The sequence below is a fragment of the Aulostomus chinensis genome, chromosome 6, assembly GCF_037954235.1.
Source record: "Aulostomus chinensis isolate RoL2024-O1b breed Wild chromosome 6, RoL_Achi_v1.0, whole genome shotgun sequence".
Taxonomy (NCBI): Eukaryota; Metazoa; Chordata; class Actinopteri; order Syngnathiformes; family Aulostomidae; genus Aulostomus; species Aulostomus chinensis.
Window position 1 is genome coordinate 10,270,001 of NC_141325.1, and position 17,378 is coordinate 10,287,378.

The window sequence follows — 17,378 nt, forward strand, 5'->3', positions numbered from 1 at the left end:
ACTCGGTCACACAAATACAGAGGGAGAGAGAGAGAGAGAGAGAGAGAGAGAGAGAGAGAGAGAGAGAGTGGGCGAGAGGGAGATGTTGAAAGGTTAGCCTTTCAACTGGTGCTATCATCTACTCAAATTATGTCACACCTGCTTCTGCTGCAGCACAGTGATGATCTCACAGATAGTGCCCGGTCACAGACTGATGACTCCAGCGATGACCTACAGCTGCCACGACCTATCTGCCATCTAATCATTAACAGCTTTTCTTCTTTGCTTTTAATTTAATTTTGAGAAAGAAGGATGAGGATGTATATTTGAGCCTCATCTGGAATTACAAAACTATAAAGAGCAGGACTGGAAAAAAACAGACAAGAGGAAGCTCTTTTGAAGTTTTGACCTTGTAATGCTGATGACTGCTGGGATCAATTGTCTCATCGATGGATCTCCGGACTCAAACGCATGCACTGACGATGGGTAAAGTGTCAGGAATGTTCACTAGCATAAATATCAGTATAATGGGAAACACATATTCACAACACGCACATGAACTGTCAATCAGCAGAGCCCGTTTGGAAACCAAACACGTTATTTATGCAACGTTAGTCAAGTGTTCTGGGTTCAGTTTTGATTAAGTGTGTGCACACAAGGTAAATCAGTGCTACATGCAGGATCTGACTAGTAATCTGACAGTTCCAGCAGAGGGGCCGACCTTTGTTTGTGGACCACTAAGGGTGGCACCACCTGCAATGTGGTGGAAAATAACATGAAAAAAGACCTGCTGATCACAGTGGCCCACTAACTGTGGGACCAGCCCATTTAGGGATTTAACAGATCCAAAACTGTCATTGTAATTCACAAATCCAGCGATTGCCATCAGTCCCTCTGGATCCACTCATGTGATGTAAGAGGTCAAGCAGAAAATGAAACCATGATGTCGAGACAAAAAAAAAGGCAGTATTGAAGGCGGGCATGAAATGAATGAAGAACCAAAATAGCAGAAAAACACATCTCAAGCTAGTCCTGCCTAATGTTTGAAGTTAAACTACTAAAAAATGACGTAACAGGTGCTAGTGCTAAATCCTGCCAGCTGCTTCAATGCTAACATTAACGCACCTAATGTGTGGTTGTGGATGAATCTCAGAGGAAGTGATTTGTCATGGGGGAATAGACAGGTCTCTTAAGACCAAATCAATTCAATGTGGTTCTAGACGGACTCTATTCGTAAAGTGTCATGAGATAACTTTTATGATGATTTGTGGCTACAGATAAATAATTAAAGACAAAATATGGCATAGCCAAATTGTAATAAAGGCTTTTTAATTTACAGCATTGGAGATTGCCTTGTTTGTGGTCTTTTTAAACAAAATAAAATTTAATTGGATTTTGTTCCGTGTGCGAACTTGACTACATGTGCTGAATCTCCAATATTTGACCCACGCCTTATTGGGTCAGCACGTGTTTGTGTTTGGTTAGCTGCTGGTTGTTAGGAAAGGTATTTGCAAGCTGTTGTCACCCCCCCCCCCCCCAACACACACACACACACCCCATCTTCCCTTATAGCCTACAAATTCACAAACTCAGGCCAATCTGAGACCAGCATGGGGTCACAGCAGGGTTGCGAGTCAGGGGTTAAGTTAAAAAAGCATGCACAGTGGGTCTTGCAATGGGGAATGACTACTCACTCCGAAGGGAAATCAACCAAGCAAACATGCACAGAAAACACACCTAACCAATGTCTGTGTGTGTGTATGTGTGTTAGTGCTGCTCATCACTTAACTGTCCTTCTTAACACTTGGTTCTGTCTTTGTGCAGCTGCTGGGGTGTTTTGTTATGTAAAATTAGATGTTCCTGCAATTTGGCATTGATCATGAAGGCAATTAGTATATTTTCTCTCCTACTCATCACTGCTTTGACTCACTCACACACTAGCACACACACACACACACACACACACACATACACGTCCAAAAACAGGGGAAGCTTAATTAATCACTGGCACTAGATGCTTTGACGCAATCCACAAATCTGTCTCCAGTGGCTAGATCCCTCGCTTCCCTATTGCTGATGCTCCTCTTCCCACAATCCATTGTTCCATTACGGATGGAGACACACACAACACAGAGGCTTCTCTCTTTTTTTATCTTTTCACCCTTTTTTCTCCCTAATTTGGCGAGTGCACTACCCCTACAGAACAATTCTTATCACTTTTTGTGCTATATTTGATCTGGTGAGTGTCTTTTTCACCTGCCAGCTTCCCCCCGGAAGGATGTAACAAACCCCCCGCCTCCACTCAGGCGCCCTGACGAACCCGTGGGAGTCACAACCAGGGATCGGACCCAGGTCTCGGTGGTGGCTGGTGAGTGTTGCCTTTGAAAGAGAGAGGCCTTTGAAACAGAACTGAAACAAAAGGTCCGCTGTTTGTGAGTCACAGACGAATGGGTTGCATTTGTACAACACACTGACACAACCAAACAGCTGGAGGTCAGCTCAGACAAAGAGAGAGGTGAAGAGGAAGGGAGGAAAGAGGAATACAGATGGATTTTTGTGTGTCAATGTCACATAGACAAACTGATGGAAGAAAAACATACATGAGAACAGAAAGTCAAGTTTTTTGATTTCCACTCATCAAATGATTGATGTCGTTCATAGACCTCTACAGACGTCTGCAGAACCTCCCTGGTGTCAGGTGAGGAGAAATTAAAAAAGTGAAAATTTGGACTCATGGATATTTGCTCTTCATTCATAAATTGTGTCCCCAGGTTCTTAATTCGTACCTATGACTCTTTTCGAATACAGCATACAGATTTTTTTAACAGTGCCCATGTCCAAAGGTCTCCGCACGTATAGAGCAAATGACTTCTTCAGATTTTCTCTGCTGACACCGGGAGGGGTTTGGTAGATGACCTGACAAATGAAAACTCATCACTGAGACACACTGCTGCCCTGGATAACATCTTCTTTTATGATTTATTATTGTTCTGCAAATAATTTAGAGTCGAGCCACATAGATCAAATCAGACTGACAATATTCAACAAATGCACTCTTTACTTCAGGTTGGGAATTTCCAGAATAGCTGAATTGTCAGATTGTGGCTTTTCATGGAATTTGTTGACGAAAACAAATGTAGAACCACAAGCCTTATCAGTAACAAACACATTCAAATAATATGGATTCACTAAAATGCCGGGTGACAACTGTCTTTGCGCAGTTGTAATTGTCTGTTCATGGTCAATAAATGCAAAACCACATTCAATAGAATCATTAAACTGTATTCATTCATCTTGTTCTTTCCAATATTTCACTGAAAAGTTTCAATTCCTCATTACATTCCACATCCTCCTCTTCCTTCCTGCCAAGAAGAGAAGTCTGAGGCAAATACAACCATCTAAATCCATCATAGAGGAATTCAGTGAAACACTAATCCTTGACAGCACATTCAGTTATTGCACACATACTTTACTGTCCAACCCCTTAACACATACGGTGCTTAAGTATGAAATGTGACTAAGGCTGAAAATAGCAAAAGCACCCAGATTTAATTTCCTCGTGTCATTTGTTCTGGCCTGATCCCGGGAGGATGAGAGCAGCCGAAGAGTGCTGGTAGAATATCATCCCTGAGCAAAAGAAAACAAAACAACAACAGTGGCAACCAGCCGCAATGCAGATCCCTCTAAGGGCTTGAAGACAAATATGCTCAGTTATAATTACTAAGGTTAATAGGGCGCGCGTGCGTGTCCACACACACACGCGCGCACGCACGCGCGCGCACACACACAATAGAGGGTAAAAAAAAAACCTTTGTCTGCTTATGTAACTGAATATTGGCAATTTAATCTAGCCATTTTGTAGCAATTACATTTCTAAATGTCACACACACATACACACAGACTATATACACACACACACCCTTTCACAAACACAAGCTGCTCAGATTCATTTATTTGTGCTGGATGACACCGATACCACAGGTAAAATACAAACATGGACCGTTACTGACCTCCAGTTTAGAGCGATAGCACCTAGTTCTGATGAAAGATAGAAAAGAGAGATACTGAGTGAAAGTGGGAGAGAAATAGTAGCAGAGGAAAGCCAGGATGACTCCGTCGATAGGGTCAAACACAACAAGGGAGTGGCAGCGAGAGACAAGGGAAGAGGAGACAGCAGGAAGATAGTCAGAGCCATTAAACCGAAAGGTCATGCTCAGGAAGAGACTTGATGAATTCCCTGTGTGTCTGATACCCTTACTCACATACCTGCGCACATGCAGGATTTTTAAACCCAAGTAAAGCTGTTGTGTACATGGGTTTCCTCTTTTCTTTTTTTTTTTTGGTCCTGTTTTTCTGGTGCGTCATGTGTAAAGTCAGGAACGCAGGCTAACACCTTCCTGATGCCGGATGAGGGCCTCTAAAATATTGATTCAGGACCCAGAAGAATAAAAATCACTGTCACAATCGCTTCTGTGACAATTTATCATCTGTGTTGTCATGATAGACCGAGCTATGACTAAGCTACCTCAAAAATTTAATAGATTCATCCTTGGCTTGTGCTACAACCCTCAACCCTCAACACTCCCCCTCCAGAGACAGAGGTAGAAACACTCCATCCATCCATCAATTTTCTACTGCTTATCCTGGGTCGCGGGGGGGGGGGGGGGGGGTTCCTGGAGCCTATCCCAGCAGCCTTCGGGTGAGAGGTGGGGTTCACTCTGGACAGGTCACCAGTTCATCACAGGGCCAACACATAGAGACAGACAACCATTCACACTCACATTCACACCTACAGTCAATTTAGAGTATCAATCAGCCTCGTCCCCTCTTGATGTCTTTGGACTGTGGGAGGAAGCTGGAGTACCAGAGAGAACCCACACAGGAACAGGGAGAACATGGAGACTCACACAGAAAGATCCCGTGCTCAAACCAGGGCTCGAACCCAGAACTTTCTTGCTTTGAGGCAACAGTGCTGACCACTGCACCACTGTGCCGCCCCACAAACACTCGTTTGAGAGAGAATTCCTTAGTACCAAAAGTCAGCGCTGAATATTTTAACAGTACCCAGTTCTATTAATCTTTCCCTAACCCCCGCCAGAAATAATGGATTAATCCTGGATGGCCGTTGGTGTAGCGCTTTTCCTTTTATATAATTAGAATCTTCATCATCAACATCAAACAAGAGTATAACGACCAATGAATCGACAAGTTGAATGACAGACTGCAGCCCTCCGGCCTCGTTTGGGGAAAACTGACGTCAAAGTTGTCATTGAATCCTGCTCACAAACGAACCGTGAACTGCGGTGGATTGTTTCCTTGGAAGTGGTAACAAACACAACAGGAGAAAGCAGCATGGAGGGCAGCGGCACTGTTTTTTTCAAACTCAATTGAATGATGCTGCTTGGTTGTGAAAGTGATGACGAAACAAAAAGATCGCAGGCGGCAAATTACAGCGTTCACCTGGATCCTCATTGCAGACATAATTCAGACACTCGTGAGTGGCAGCAGGAATTTGGGCTGGTAGAAAAGGGGTTTGGGAGAGTTTTCTGAGCTCCTATGTGAACCCCACGCCTGCTGGGTTAAAGCAGTCTGAGCTGGCAGAGGTACGTAGAATGGACTAAACCCAGGTATCTGACACACACACACACACACACACACACACACACACACACACACACACACACACACACACACACACACAAAAGACAAAATGGGTTAGATATTAGAGAATGACACCACTGAAACAAGAGAGCTTGGAGAGAGAAAGATCATCATAAACCCACAGAAACTCAAAACTTGTTTATATAAAATCCAGTTTTTCCCCTCAAGAAGACAATCCTTGTATCTATTTGCTATGATAAGACCACATCACATGATATCCCAGACTGGGGAAGGGGGGTTGGAGCTGGAGCTGTCGCCTGCAGTCGGGCTGTTGGCAAAGACTCCATGGTTTTTACACAAGTCTGCCTGTCTGTCTGGATTACGCCAGACTTTGGAAAGATTAAGACAACAATTCAATGTTGTCATCTCCTGGCAACATTAATTACAGCATATACAACTTCTTTGTCAACATATTCATGACCATGACTCGTCTTTAAGAGTTTGACTCTTAAAAAAGCATACCTCTCTGATGTCTCTGCTGTCTTAATGTAGTGTAAGGTGACTTGTCGATTGTCTGATCAAAAGAAAATGAGCCATTTGGGTGATCAATTATTCATCGCTTCGACGTACCGAATCGAGTGACTGGATCTCCTGCTTTTCTTTGTTTGTGAGGCGGCACTATTTGAGTGAGAGTGTTGTTTTTCCAGGCAAAAAAAAATGAGCAATTTGAACACATCTTCATACACAAACTGAACAACGAACTGATAAAATCCATTTACATGATGTTTGTTAGCTGCATTGGTAAACATTTCAGTGCTATAGAACATTTGTCTCTGCTCCTCTGTCTCTGAATTGTTCACATTTTGGACTCTCAGTACCTTCAGTTTATACTCATATGGACTTGTAGGCTGGTTTTTACATTTATAATCAACTTTTTCTTGGGGTCTGAAATCAATGGACGAGTTGTTACTACATAGAGTCCGGTTGCTGCTGTCCTGCGGTGAAATTATTGTGAAATTTCCTCCCTCCTGTGTGGAGTGTTGCTTTCCTCCCTCTACCTGAGTCTTCACAGTTAATCAGTCTGTGTCAGCCTCGCCTGGTTTCCAGTCTATTGGCTTCCTGCTTTGCTCTCGTCTCACAACCTGTTCTTTATTTTCTCATTAGTTCAGTTGTATTTAAGTCTTATTATCTGTTTTCGTCTTCTTCACGTGTTCTCTTCTCTCAGCCTGTCTAGTCACCTTGTGTTTTTGGGTACACACTACATTTTTTTGCTTGGTAAATGCCGTTAATGCAGTGAAGTTGTTTTTACTGTGCCGTAAACAGGAAAAACATTGCATGCAGGGACAAATGTATGGTATTATGCCAAAAAATTATGACCTCCAAATAAAGGAAAGGCATAAACCAGACAGCCTTTGTTCCAACACTCCCACACACTCTCAGATCTCCTAGAAGTGATTATTGGTTTCATGTGCCGGGAATTTTATCGTCTTTGGAGTGTGCAGTCCTAGTAATGTAGAGCGAATTTACCTCGCAGTGCCTGCACACGTGTGTGTGTGTGTGTGTGTGTGTGTGTGTGTGTGTGTGTGTGTGTGTATTTTTTTGACAAGGCCGATTACGTTCGGGCCGTCTGAGAGCCCTGTCGACTGGTCGTTACCAGGAAAGACAGATGTTTTAGCACTTAGCACGCTGCAATAATACTCACACAGACATAGGCACAAAAATAACATTACGTACATATGAGGTGACTCCTAAATACGGTTTTATGAGAAGAACATTGATACATTTCCCACCACTAAAAAACCAGCACCATTTTACAGTATAGTTGTAAAACACTTCAATAGTGAACATGACTCTACACAACGTCTGGCTTAAGTGTCAGTGTCCTTAACACTGTGACCTCCGCACTGCAGCGGGGTTTTTTTTTTTATAATAGCAATGCATTATATGTCTAAATTTGTGTATGGATTGACTCCATAAGGAAGAATATGCATTTGCTTGAGTGACAAATTGCTGGGCCTGTTTTATATGTATTGTGGCAGCCATATTCAGCAGCCTGTGTTCTCTCTTTCTCTGTCCCTGATGTGTTTTCCATGAGTGCTGGAAAGACAAACACAGCTGCACTTTAATGACACTCTGACGCTTAAAATACACTGGGCACGTACATGAGGCGACACGTCGGCGCAGCGGAGCGGGTCTTTTTTACCTGCTACGCCAGATCCGCCTGTGCATCTGTGTGCCAGCCGCGTGTTTTGAGGAGTTTTCCGAGGAGGTTTTTTTTTTTCCCCTCTCAGTGTTCTCCTGTCGTTTACAGTGCCACTATGTTTCACAGACAGTATCGGCAGCTCTGAATGTACATTGTTCATCTTAACTACAGGATCATGAATACAAATACATGTGATTCCTCTCTTTGAGTCGAACACCCATGATCAGGGATGGGAATCACTGAGTAACAACACTTTCATGATAAAGACAGTTGGTGTGATTCTTTGATACATTAGAGACAGTCGGTATAGTTGAGATAACTGTCATGTAATGTGCTTATGTACATGCAGCCAAAATCATGGAAAACTCCCCAAGTGAGTCAAACGCTGAGGTAAAAAGCTATTTTTTGACAGACGAACAAAGTGCACCAACAAAAAAACAATTCCTCAGAAGAAATCTGTTAATTTCTAAAAATTGTTGGCTACACCATCTAAATAGCAATGCACCTTGGTTTATGAGTACATGGCTCTTAAAGGGACTGCCAGATGACACCGTGATTGGTTACATTCACGTTACATCCAAAACATGACTCTACTTCCTTAAAATAGAGTTAATTTCTGACATTTTTTACAATATACCTGCAGGGCAGCATTTAATCTGACCAGTGTCTCCTTGGTGCATACAGCTGTAAATATATATCTACTGTACTGTATGTTTTTGTGTGCAGGTTGATATGTGTCAAATGTGAAGAGTTCATATATATGCTTATACAAACCACAACATCACTAAAATGCTTGTGGACCCCCATACCCATCACCACCTCCACCTCACCTTGTGTGCCTCAGAGTCATGAAAGCCCTAAGTGGAATTTCGGAGCAGTTACGCCTGTCATGAAATGGCTTGTCAATGTCGTAAACCCTGACTGGTGATCTCTTTACAACCCCTAACTGTACATCAGCCCAGACATATGCATTACACACACACACACACACACACACACACACACACACACACACACACACACACACACACACACACACACACACACACACACACACGCAGACCGCAGGGAGTCCCCGGACGAGATGAGACAGGCCATGAGCTTCAAATGACCCCGAAAACAGAACTGCTGCTGAGTGATAAATGAGACAAATACATGTTGGCACTCTCACATTTTCTTTTTTGCTCTCCCTCATTAGCACAACACAAATGGAGCCGTCTCCTCCGTCTCCTCTCTGCAACCACCTCTCCTCCACATAAATCTTCTCATCTCAGACTCTGGCACCACTTATACATTTTAATTTTCTTCAGTCTCACTGAAGAAAAACAAAACCCATGCAAACAGATTTCAGTCTCAACACTGTAAGACCTCGTAGCATTTCAACCAGATATACAATTTTCACCTGTTCTGTCGACAAAAGTATGCTAAAGCAATTCTTCAAACAGGCTCACAAGTGGACTTAGCAGTTTTACTGGCAGATAGCGCCGGATCAGCAACTTATTGATGCACAGCCAGTGTGTTTGTGTGTGTATGTGTGTGTGAGAGAGAGAGAGAGAGAGAGAGAGAGAGAGAGAGAGAGAGAGAGAGAGAGAGAGAGAGAGAGATGGGTGAATCAAACACCAGTTGTTTGCAACACACTGATCCCTTGATTCCCACATAGTCTGTTCCTCCTGGTCAGCACTTTCTGTTTGCTGCAGAAAATGACAAAGCTAGAGAGATACTCGTATTGATCTGTTGTTTTTACTCCAGTTTTTGTTATCTCATTAAATGTCCCCGACTCACCTCCTCCTCTTCCATTCTTCCCTGATTCTCTTTCGCTCTATAGGAGTTCATGAGTTCAACCTTGCGGGATCTTTCATCTTGTGTTCCAAAGAAATGTAGAGAACAATTCAGCTGTACTCACAATATGTGTATGTGTTTGTGTTTGTGTGTTTGTGCTCTCTTGTCCTTGCTGCTGTCTTTTGACTTTTTCACAGCGATTTCTCAAGCCGAGGTGACATTGTTTACACCATCTGTCCCTTCACCTTTTCTATCTATCCATCCATTCATGGATGTCTCCTCCTTTTGTCTCCATAATTTGTCAAACTTTGTAAAGTTTATGATCAAAATGTTTGAGGTTTTGCACACTATTCTATTTTTTTTTTTTTTGGTTCGCAATACATTTTGGCCTCACTTTACAACACCTCAGCATTTAGCTCCACAATACTAAACCTCAATCATCTCAACAGGAGTCTCACAAGCCAGTAGAAAAAAAAAACCCTATAGAACTGATCTATTGACCTTTGACCTCGTACAAATACGCCACATCTCTCAGTGGCACCTCCTCCATCAGGGGAAGATTCAAGCTGGTAAATGGTATAACTCTCAGTTAAACACATTAACCACAGTATAAACTGTCCATTATACGTCTCACTTGACCTTCCAGTTTTATGATATAGACTTCATACTGCCAGTCATACTGTTATTATTCCATAAAAGCATCAAAGTGTGTATTATTTTCCACATTTTCCATATGGATTGCCAAAGGTTTTATTTAAAGACTATGAAAGGGGTGGGGCTCACATTAGTGGCCCGAGCTGACCTCCCAAGGGGTCTGTTGATGGAGACACGCACGCACGCACGCACGCGCGCGCTCGCACACACACACACACACACACACACACACACACACACACACACACACACACACACACAAGTTCCTCTTTTGACCATTTTCCACCCTCTGGTCTCGTTTTTTAAATGGTGCATGGGATCCATAAAGAAGACTTGTGCTCAGAAATCATCAGTATCATAAAATTGTGTGATACTGCACACACACGGATAACCTTCCCTTAACACATCACAGTACACCTGCAAAAACATCCTTTGGTGCCGTCTTTTTGCTCTTCTTTTAAAGAAGAAATAATTTCCAGTTCTGGAAAATCTGCATCTATTCTAACCTCCCTGGGAGCCTCCATTGTGAACGGACAGTCCCTTCTCACCGTTGTCTCACCAAAACCACGTAAAACAAGCCAAACCAAACTGCTGATGATTCAGAGACACATGCATAAATTGAAGACAGACATGTCACTTGCTTTATCAACAGACTTTGCTACTGCACCAACAGCCACTATTGTTCCTCCAGTGCACTCCAAACATAAAATCATATTAAAAACTACTGATGATCTGCAGTCACTTAATGCTATTTGATGTAATTCTAGATTTCTGCAAGTCTTGATAATTTCATCAGATTATAGCGCGTCTCGAATTTGCACTCTGGTGGTGATGATCTGGAAGCGCTGATGAAATACTGGGCAGACTTTGATTTAGGATTTAAGTGGGTTCATATCATTTTACATTGAACACACGTTTGAGTTCACATGACACTGCTGGTTGCAGTGTAACTTATGGAGTCAAACTGAACGTGTCATCCCTGTCTCCGTTTCCAGCGTCAGAGTTTACTTACAGGTGCACACAAGCTTGTTAGTGTAACTGCTGCGTGGGAAGTGGTGAACGCCTCTTTTAGGCTCCATTATGACAATATTAACATGATGAAGCCTGAATGTAGCCATTTCCCCTTCATCCCTGATTCATTGCCAGTAAATCAGAAGAGACAGACAAAAAGAAAGATAGAGCAAGATGATCTGAAAGGAGCTGAAGAAGAGAAAGAAAGGGGGGCTCAGCAGATAGCACACTGGAGATGGGAAAACAGATGAAGGGAAACCAGATGTGTGAAGCGTGTCCTCGTCAACAATGCTCAGGGGTGGGGTTCGCACTGCCAAATATGGCTGAATGTACTTTGAAAGGGGTGACGTCTTACAGAAGGAAACAAAAAGAAAAACATAAATGCCATAAAAACGCCATTACGGAACGGATGTGCTTGTTCATGGTCAAACTCAAAGCAAACAGAGTAGAGGAAGAGGTGGACTGGAAGTCAGAGAGAGTCGGGACTTTTTGTTCATTTGCATTATGAACAGCAACTTATTTAAAAGAGTATACAAATGTTTATGCTGGCATAGAAAACTAGGATTAAATTCAGTTTTTTATGACTTAAAATCAACAGTCTTCTACTCTTCAGATAGATTCACAGTAACCAGAGCCATAACAGAACAACACAGACGGAAGCAATTTCCACGTTGCACTCCTACTTTTTTTTTTTTTTCCCCCATCCTGTACTTACACTGGCCTATTATGGCAGAATAATGTGCACCACCTGCAGACCCCACCCAACCAAAGATGGTTTTGATCATGCCTTCTCTGCACTTTATCCTCCCACAGGGGCTCCAGTTACTATCTCTGTCGGACCTTCATGGTTGCACCTCGGACACAGAGCGAGGGATTTCAGTCACCACTTCATTTTTCTGTGGGTTGAAATAGACTTTGGCATGTGTGTCCTTGTGCTGCTCCAGTGTGAGAGAAAAATCATCTGTTATATTTACTCCACGGCCTCTCAGAACAGACGCTAAATGGTGCGTGCGGTAAGATTTTGTCATTAGTATCTGATTTAGTTTTAATAACATAGATGTCCTTCCAACTTCCAAATCACACACAATTAAAGTTAACTTAAGCATGTTTTAAGCCTGAGCTGCAGGAAAATAGGAATGACCACACCTCTATCCAACAGCTTTCAATTATTTTTACTATAATTCAACATTTTAACTCGTGACTGTGTAATGACGTGTCCTGATCTGACAAATAAACTAGAGTCCAGTCTGTTGGAACAGATGACACGCTGCTCCCATAAAGCTCTTGATGTTGAAAATTTGTCAGCCACAAACACAAACCCAGCAGTAGGGCGTGTTTTTCAAAGTAACCTGTAGCATCGAGTGGAAAAGTCCACATGGGGTTAGCAAGATGGAGGTTGCAACACCTATTGCGCCGCATCTGTGAGGCTATTGTTGCGCGTGGAGAAACAACCCTGATCTCTTGAATGCAATGTTTAGTCATACTACATATTGAAATTTAAGCCTTTAAAAGTATTGAGAACGCTCGAGTCATAAGGTGAAAATACGATTAGAAAACAAATTTAATCACATCACTGGAGAAAAAATATCTTCATCAAATTCATCCTAATTAACTGTATCTGCAGTCTTAAATTCCGCTCTTGGGAACTGAAAATAAATCACAGCTGAACTATTTCAGTAGGAATGACAAGAATCCAGGATTACACAATTTCCTGGATTTGTTTATCCAGAGGAAGAGCTGTGTAAATACGTTCTTTATACAGAACCTTATCAAGGTTGACGTGTCACATCGCATTTTATATTCTACTGCAGATTGCTTCAATAGATCCAACACTAACCTCAAGAACGGAGGATATCTAAGTAAACTAGAGGGTTAAAATGGTATTTTATGTGACTGATGGATGAAAAAAATCTAAATCTAAATAAAATCTTAAATGAATCCGTCAGCTGTCCAATAAATCATGTACGTCATTTGTACGACGAAGTGGATCACCAATCCAACAACTTACAACCTGTGTCTTGAAGATGAAAAGACGCCAGGAAAGTTAACAATCCTTCCCCCTACAGGGTTTCATGTTCTGATCAACAGGGGCAGACGGACCCTCTCATTATGTAGGCCGCCGATGAAAATGAGAACAAAATGAGGCCCATTACCATGCAGGCGTGACTAATATTCCTCTACAGACCTCTCTACACGCACTGGAGACGCTAGTTATATACAAAATATCCGACACGCGTATGAGGAAGCTCATAAATCAATAATGTTACTGCAAGACGGGGAAAGTTCAAAATAAACTTTATTAGACTGACCAGATCTCTTCCTGTTCTGTTGGGGGTGCCTGGCTCTCCCTCTGTATAGGTTTGCGCAACCACATGTGCGATTATGATCGTCCCTCATAACATTAATGCTAAACTCTGCCCTGGTCCTGCCTAATTCTTACCCACCAGACATCCTACCTTTTCCATTCCCACACTCTTTCCTCTCTCCCTAACAGCCCTTACATCATCCCGTAGTTTTTCATCTCATCGCTGTGCTTCACTCATCTCCTCGAGTATCCACTCAGATCATCATCTCCTCAAATGTCCGCAGCAGATTCATTACTGGAATTCACAAGAATACACACAGAAACCTCTTGAGTTCCCTTAACCTTCCCCTCTTCCATTTGTATTTTTCTACCTACGCTCATTATCTTGAGGCTTATAAACAGGTTTCCATTCCAATTCAAATGGATCTAAAAGATAAACCGGTGTTACGTCAAGTACTGTCATACTACACTCTCATTGCTCCAGTTTTACTTTCATTTTTGGACCATCTAAACTTGTTCTTCCTGTAATAACCGGGCCCTCCCCTTGCCCATGGCTTGCACAAATGATTGATACGGCTTACAACAGGCTGATAGACAAGGGGAAGGGTGGGGGGGGGGTGGATGTAGAGAGAAAAGGAGAAATTGGACTGTTTGAAGTACATGAAGGAGTACTATAAAATACACCTGGTCCATCCATGGGGCAATCTCGGCATACAGAAACAAAGAGAGAAGGGAGATGAGGAGAGAGCCAGAATGCAGGGGAGAGAGAGAGAGAGAGAGAGAGAGAGAGAGAGAGAGAGAGAGAGAGAGAGAGAGAACGAGAGAGAGAGAGAGAGAGAGAGAGAGAGAGGTGAATGGAAGGGGAGGAGAAGGGGGGTCATTTCGTGTTTCCTTTCACGATGGCTTTTATGGTGTAACTTCAAACGCTGACCTCCCCCCACCCCTACACCCCCCCCCAGCCCACCCCCACTCCTTTACTCCCTCGCTCCATCCGTGCATCCATTGGTCACTCCCTCCTCTTTCTCACTATTGTGTATGGCCAAGTAGACAGTAATTGGCTATTCTTTCACGAGGTTGATTTCAGCACTCTCTGCCCCCCACAGGAAGAGGCCCTTTCGCTGCCCCCTTAGAAGTATATTGTGTGTGTGTGTGTGTGTGTGTGTGTGTGTGTGTGTGTGTGTGTGTGTGTGTGTGTGCACCTTATAAATATGCCAGACGGTGGTTGTATGAGGTGACTGAAGGGGGCTTCAGCCTCTATAGGTATGTGGTAATGTAAACCAGAGAAATCATGCTCAGGTGCAGCTCTAATATTCTGTTTATGAATGACACTTACATTACATTTTAGCAAACGCTGTGGTTGAAGGCTTATTTAAAGCTTAACATATCACTATTTATATACAATATTTTTGGCGGTAAACCAAGACTCAGGGGTACTTGCCTCACTTATTGCATCAAAGACATGAGAGGTTTTTGCAACATATTACAAGTATATATGTGTAAATATAAGTATATATATCTATGTATGTATAAACGCTGCTCTACTCCCACTAATGACTTCTGGCCCTCTGTGGCTTATAGATCAGTGTGCGTTCATTAATGATGCAAGCGTGTGTGTGTGTGTGTGTGTCAATTAGTGGGTGGGGAGAAGGGATTAGCCATCCCTGGAGAGCCCTAATTAACACACACACACACACACACACACACACACACACACACACACACACACACACACACACACACACACACACACCATCTTTTTTTTTCCAAATATGATTTGTGTGGGGTTTTTTTTCAATTACAGTAGGCAGTAAACATTTGAAAGAGACTATCGAGGGCTGTGACAGAAGTTCAAAGCTGGATTCAAAAGCAGAATGTCACGCAGCCCCCGCACCCCCCAACCCCCCCACCCTGAGGAACTCCAGACAGTACCCCACACACACGCACATTGACCATGACCACACACACACACACACAAGGACTGGAGACGATGTGATGTATACAGGATCTTAAAAGGTTAAATATATATAAACAGACTTAAACAAGTAAAAGGTAGTACAGACTTGCAGACACAACACATAAACAGCATCAGGGGTCATTTGGTTGTCACTGTCAAACACAGAAGACGCCCAGATAAAAGAGAAAATAAAGAGCGGTGGGCTTGATACAGTAAAGAGCTTCCTACCTCTTTGTAGTTCACCTTGGGCTCTGTTCGCTTCCGCTTTCTGCCCTTCCGTTGATGAGTCTGACTGAGGAGAATCCATTTTACAACCTGCAAGAGGGAGGATGAGGGAGTAAAAGAGATGAAGGCGGGAAATTAGAGGTGACGAAGGTTTGAGTGACACACACACACGAGGTATTCAGAAAGGTGAAATGAGGAAAAAAGAGAGAAAATGGAGAGAGAGTGAGAGAGAGAGAGAACAAGTAAGACAACATCTTTCAAGTGGAAAGGCAAACAAGAGTATGTTTCACACACACACACACACACACACGCGCGCGCGCGCATGCGGTGAGCAACTGGCTATGAGTGTAGATTGGACTCATTTACAGCATAGAGAGTCCGTCTCTCTAGCAGTGGCACATTAAATCTGACCTTTTGGCGCTCACTTGTGCTCCATGGATAACAACACAAACTGAGACAAAAGAGTAATAAGTCAAATTATGTTGCTGTGACAGAGCCTAGAGTGCAGCAACTCCCAGCACCATCCAGCTCCATTAAATAGACAACCACTACTGGGGCGAAACTCTACAGCTCCTCCTCTCTACTTGAGTAATGCAGTTGGAAATGCTCATAAAGTAGAAAAGCAATTCATGGTGAATACATGTACACAAAACCAAAAGAAGTATTTTCATGAATTTTTTTTTTAAAAGATAAATCTAAAAGTTGGAAAAAATCAATTAGGAGCAGCAAGGGAGCTTCATGGGAAACCCGATAGGCAGCAGAGAATGACACGCAACAGATGTATAGCAGAGGCACTTCGCTCAGACACAGACAGAGGGAGAGAGTGAAACAGAGAGCAGCGGAGCAAAAGAGAGAGGTAGATGGAGTGCAGGAGGAGGTAGAGATAGAAGATGACATCAAACATTGGGAAACAGAGCGTGTCAAAGAGACGGAGAGAAAAAAGAGGAAAAGGCGAGGGAGAAGTGGCAAAGAGTGAAGGGGGGGAGATGAGTCAGATGACAATCACATCAAGCCGTCTAAGGTGAAATACTTTAAATCTGGGAGCCCCCCCCCCAAGTCTGTCTGCCACTCCCTGAAGACGAACAGTGGAATAGAAAGCGAGGAGAGAGAGGGAGGGAGAGAGTGCTTACCTCTGCTTTGACTTCTTCCACCAGCTTTGCCTGAGACCACACGGCACTCCTTTCATACAGCCACTGAACGACAGAGAAGAAGGGAGAGCAGTGAGCCGGGCCAAGTGATTGGGACAGAGTGGAATGCTTTGCAGAGGCAGAGGCAGAGGCAGAGAGAGAGAGAGAGAGAGAGAGAGAGAGAGAGAGAGAGAGAGAGCGAGAGAGAGTGAGAGAGAGAAAGAGTGAGAGAGAGAGTGAGAGACAGAGAGTGAGAGAGAGAGAGAGAGTGTACAAGCAAGCAGGAAGGGGAGGGAGAGAGGAAAGGTGGGAGGAGAGGGAGGTGGGAGAGCGATCACTTGTTCCTCTGACGGAAACTCGCGACTTGACTCCAGAGGATGAGCGAAAGGAGGACGAGTGAAGGAGAACAAAGAAGAGGAGGTGGATCGAGCTAAAACAAAAATTAAAGTCAATAATTAGCAAGCACAGTCACATCAGTCCTCTATCTCTCCATAATACACACACACAGCCACACATAGCCACATGCACACACACACACAC

The 17,378-nt window shown here is 43.2% G+C and overlaps 1 protein-coding gene across 2 annotated transcripts in view; it reads right to left on the reverse strand.

The window, feature by feature from the left end:
• Positions 1-17,378, reverse strand: part of aopep (aminopeptidase O (putative)) — a 75,477-nt gene that overhangs the window by 22,556 nt on the left and 35,543 nt on the right. Inside the window, exons 13-15 of one of the 2 annotated variants that reach the window (XM_086206380.1) lie at positions 16,842-16,904; positions 15,715-15,801; positions 2,236-2,358 (exon numbers count right to left, since the gene is read on the reverse strand). In XM_086206380.1, the coding sequence (XP_086062506.1) occupies positions 2,236-2,358; positions 15,715-15,801; positions 16,842-16,904 (273 nt within the window). The remainder of the gene's footprint in view (positions 1-2,235; positions 2,359-15,714; positions 15,802-16,841; positions 16,905-17,378) is intronic. The other variant, XM_086206381.1, reaches the window with a different exon arrangement.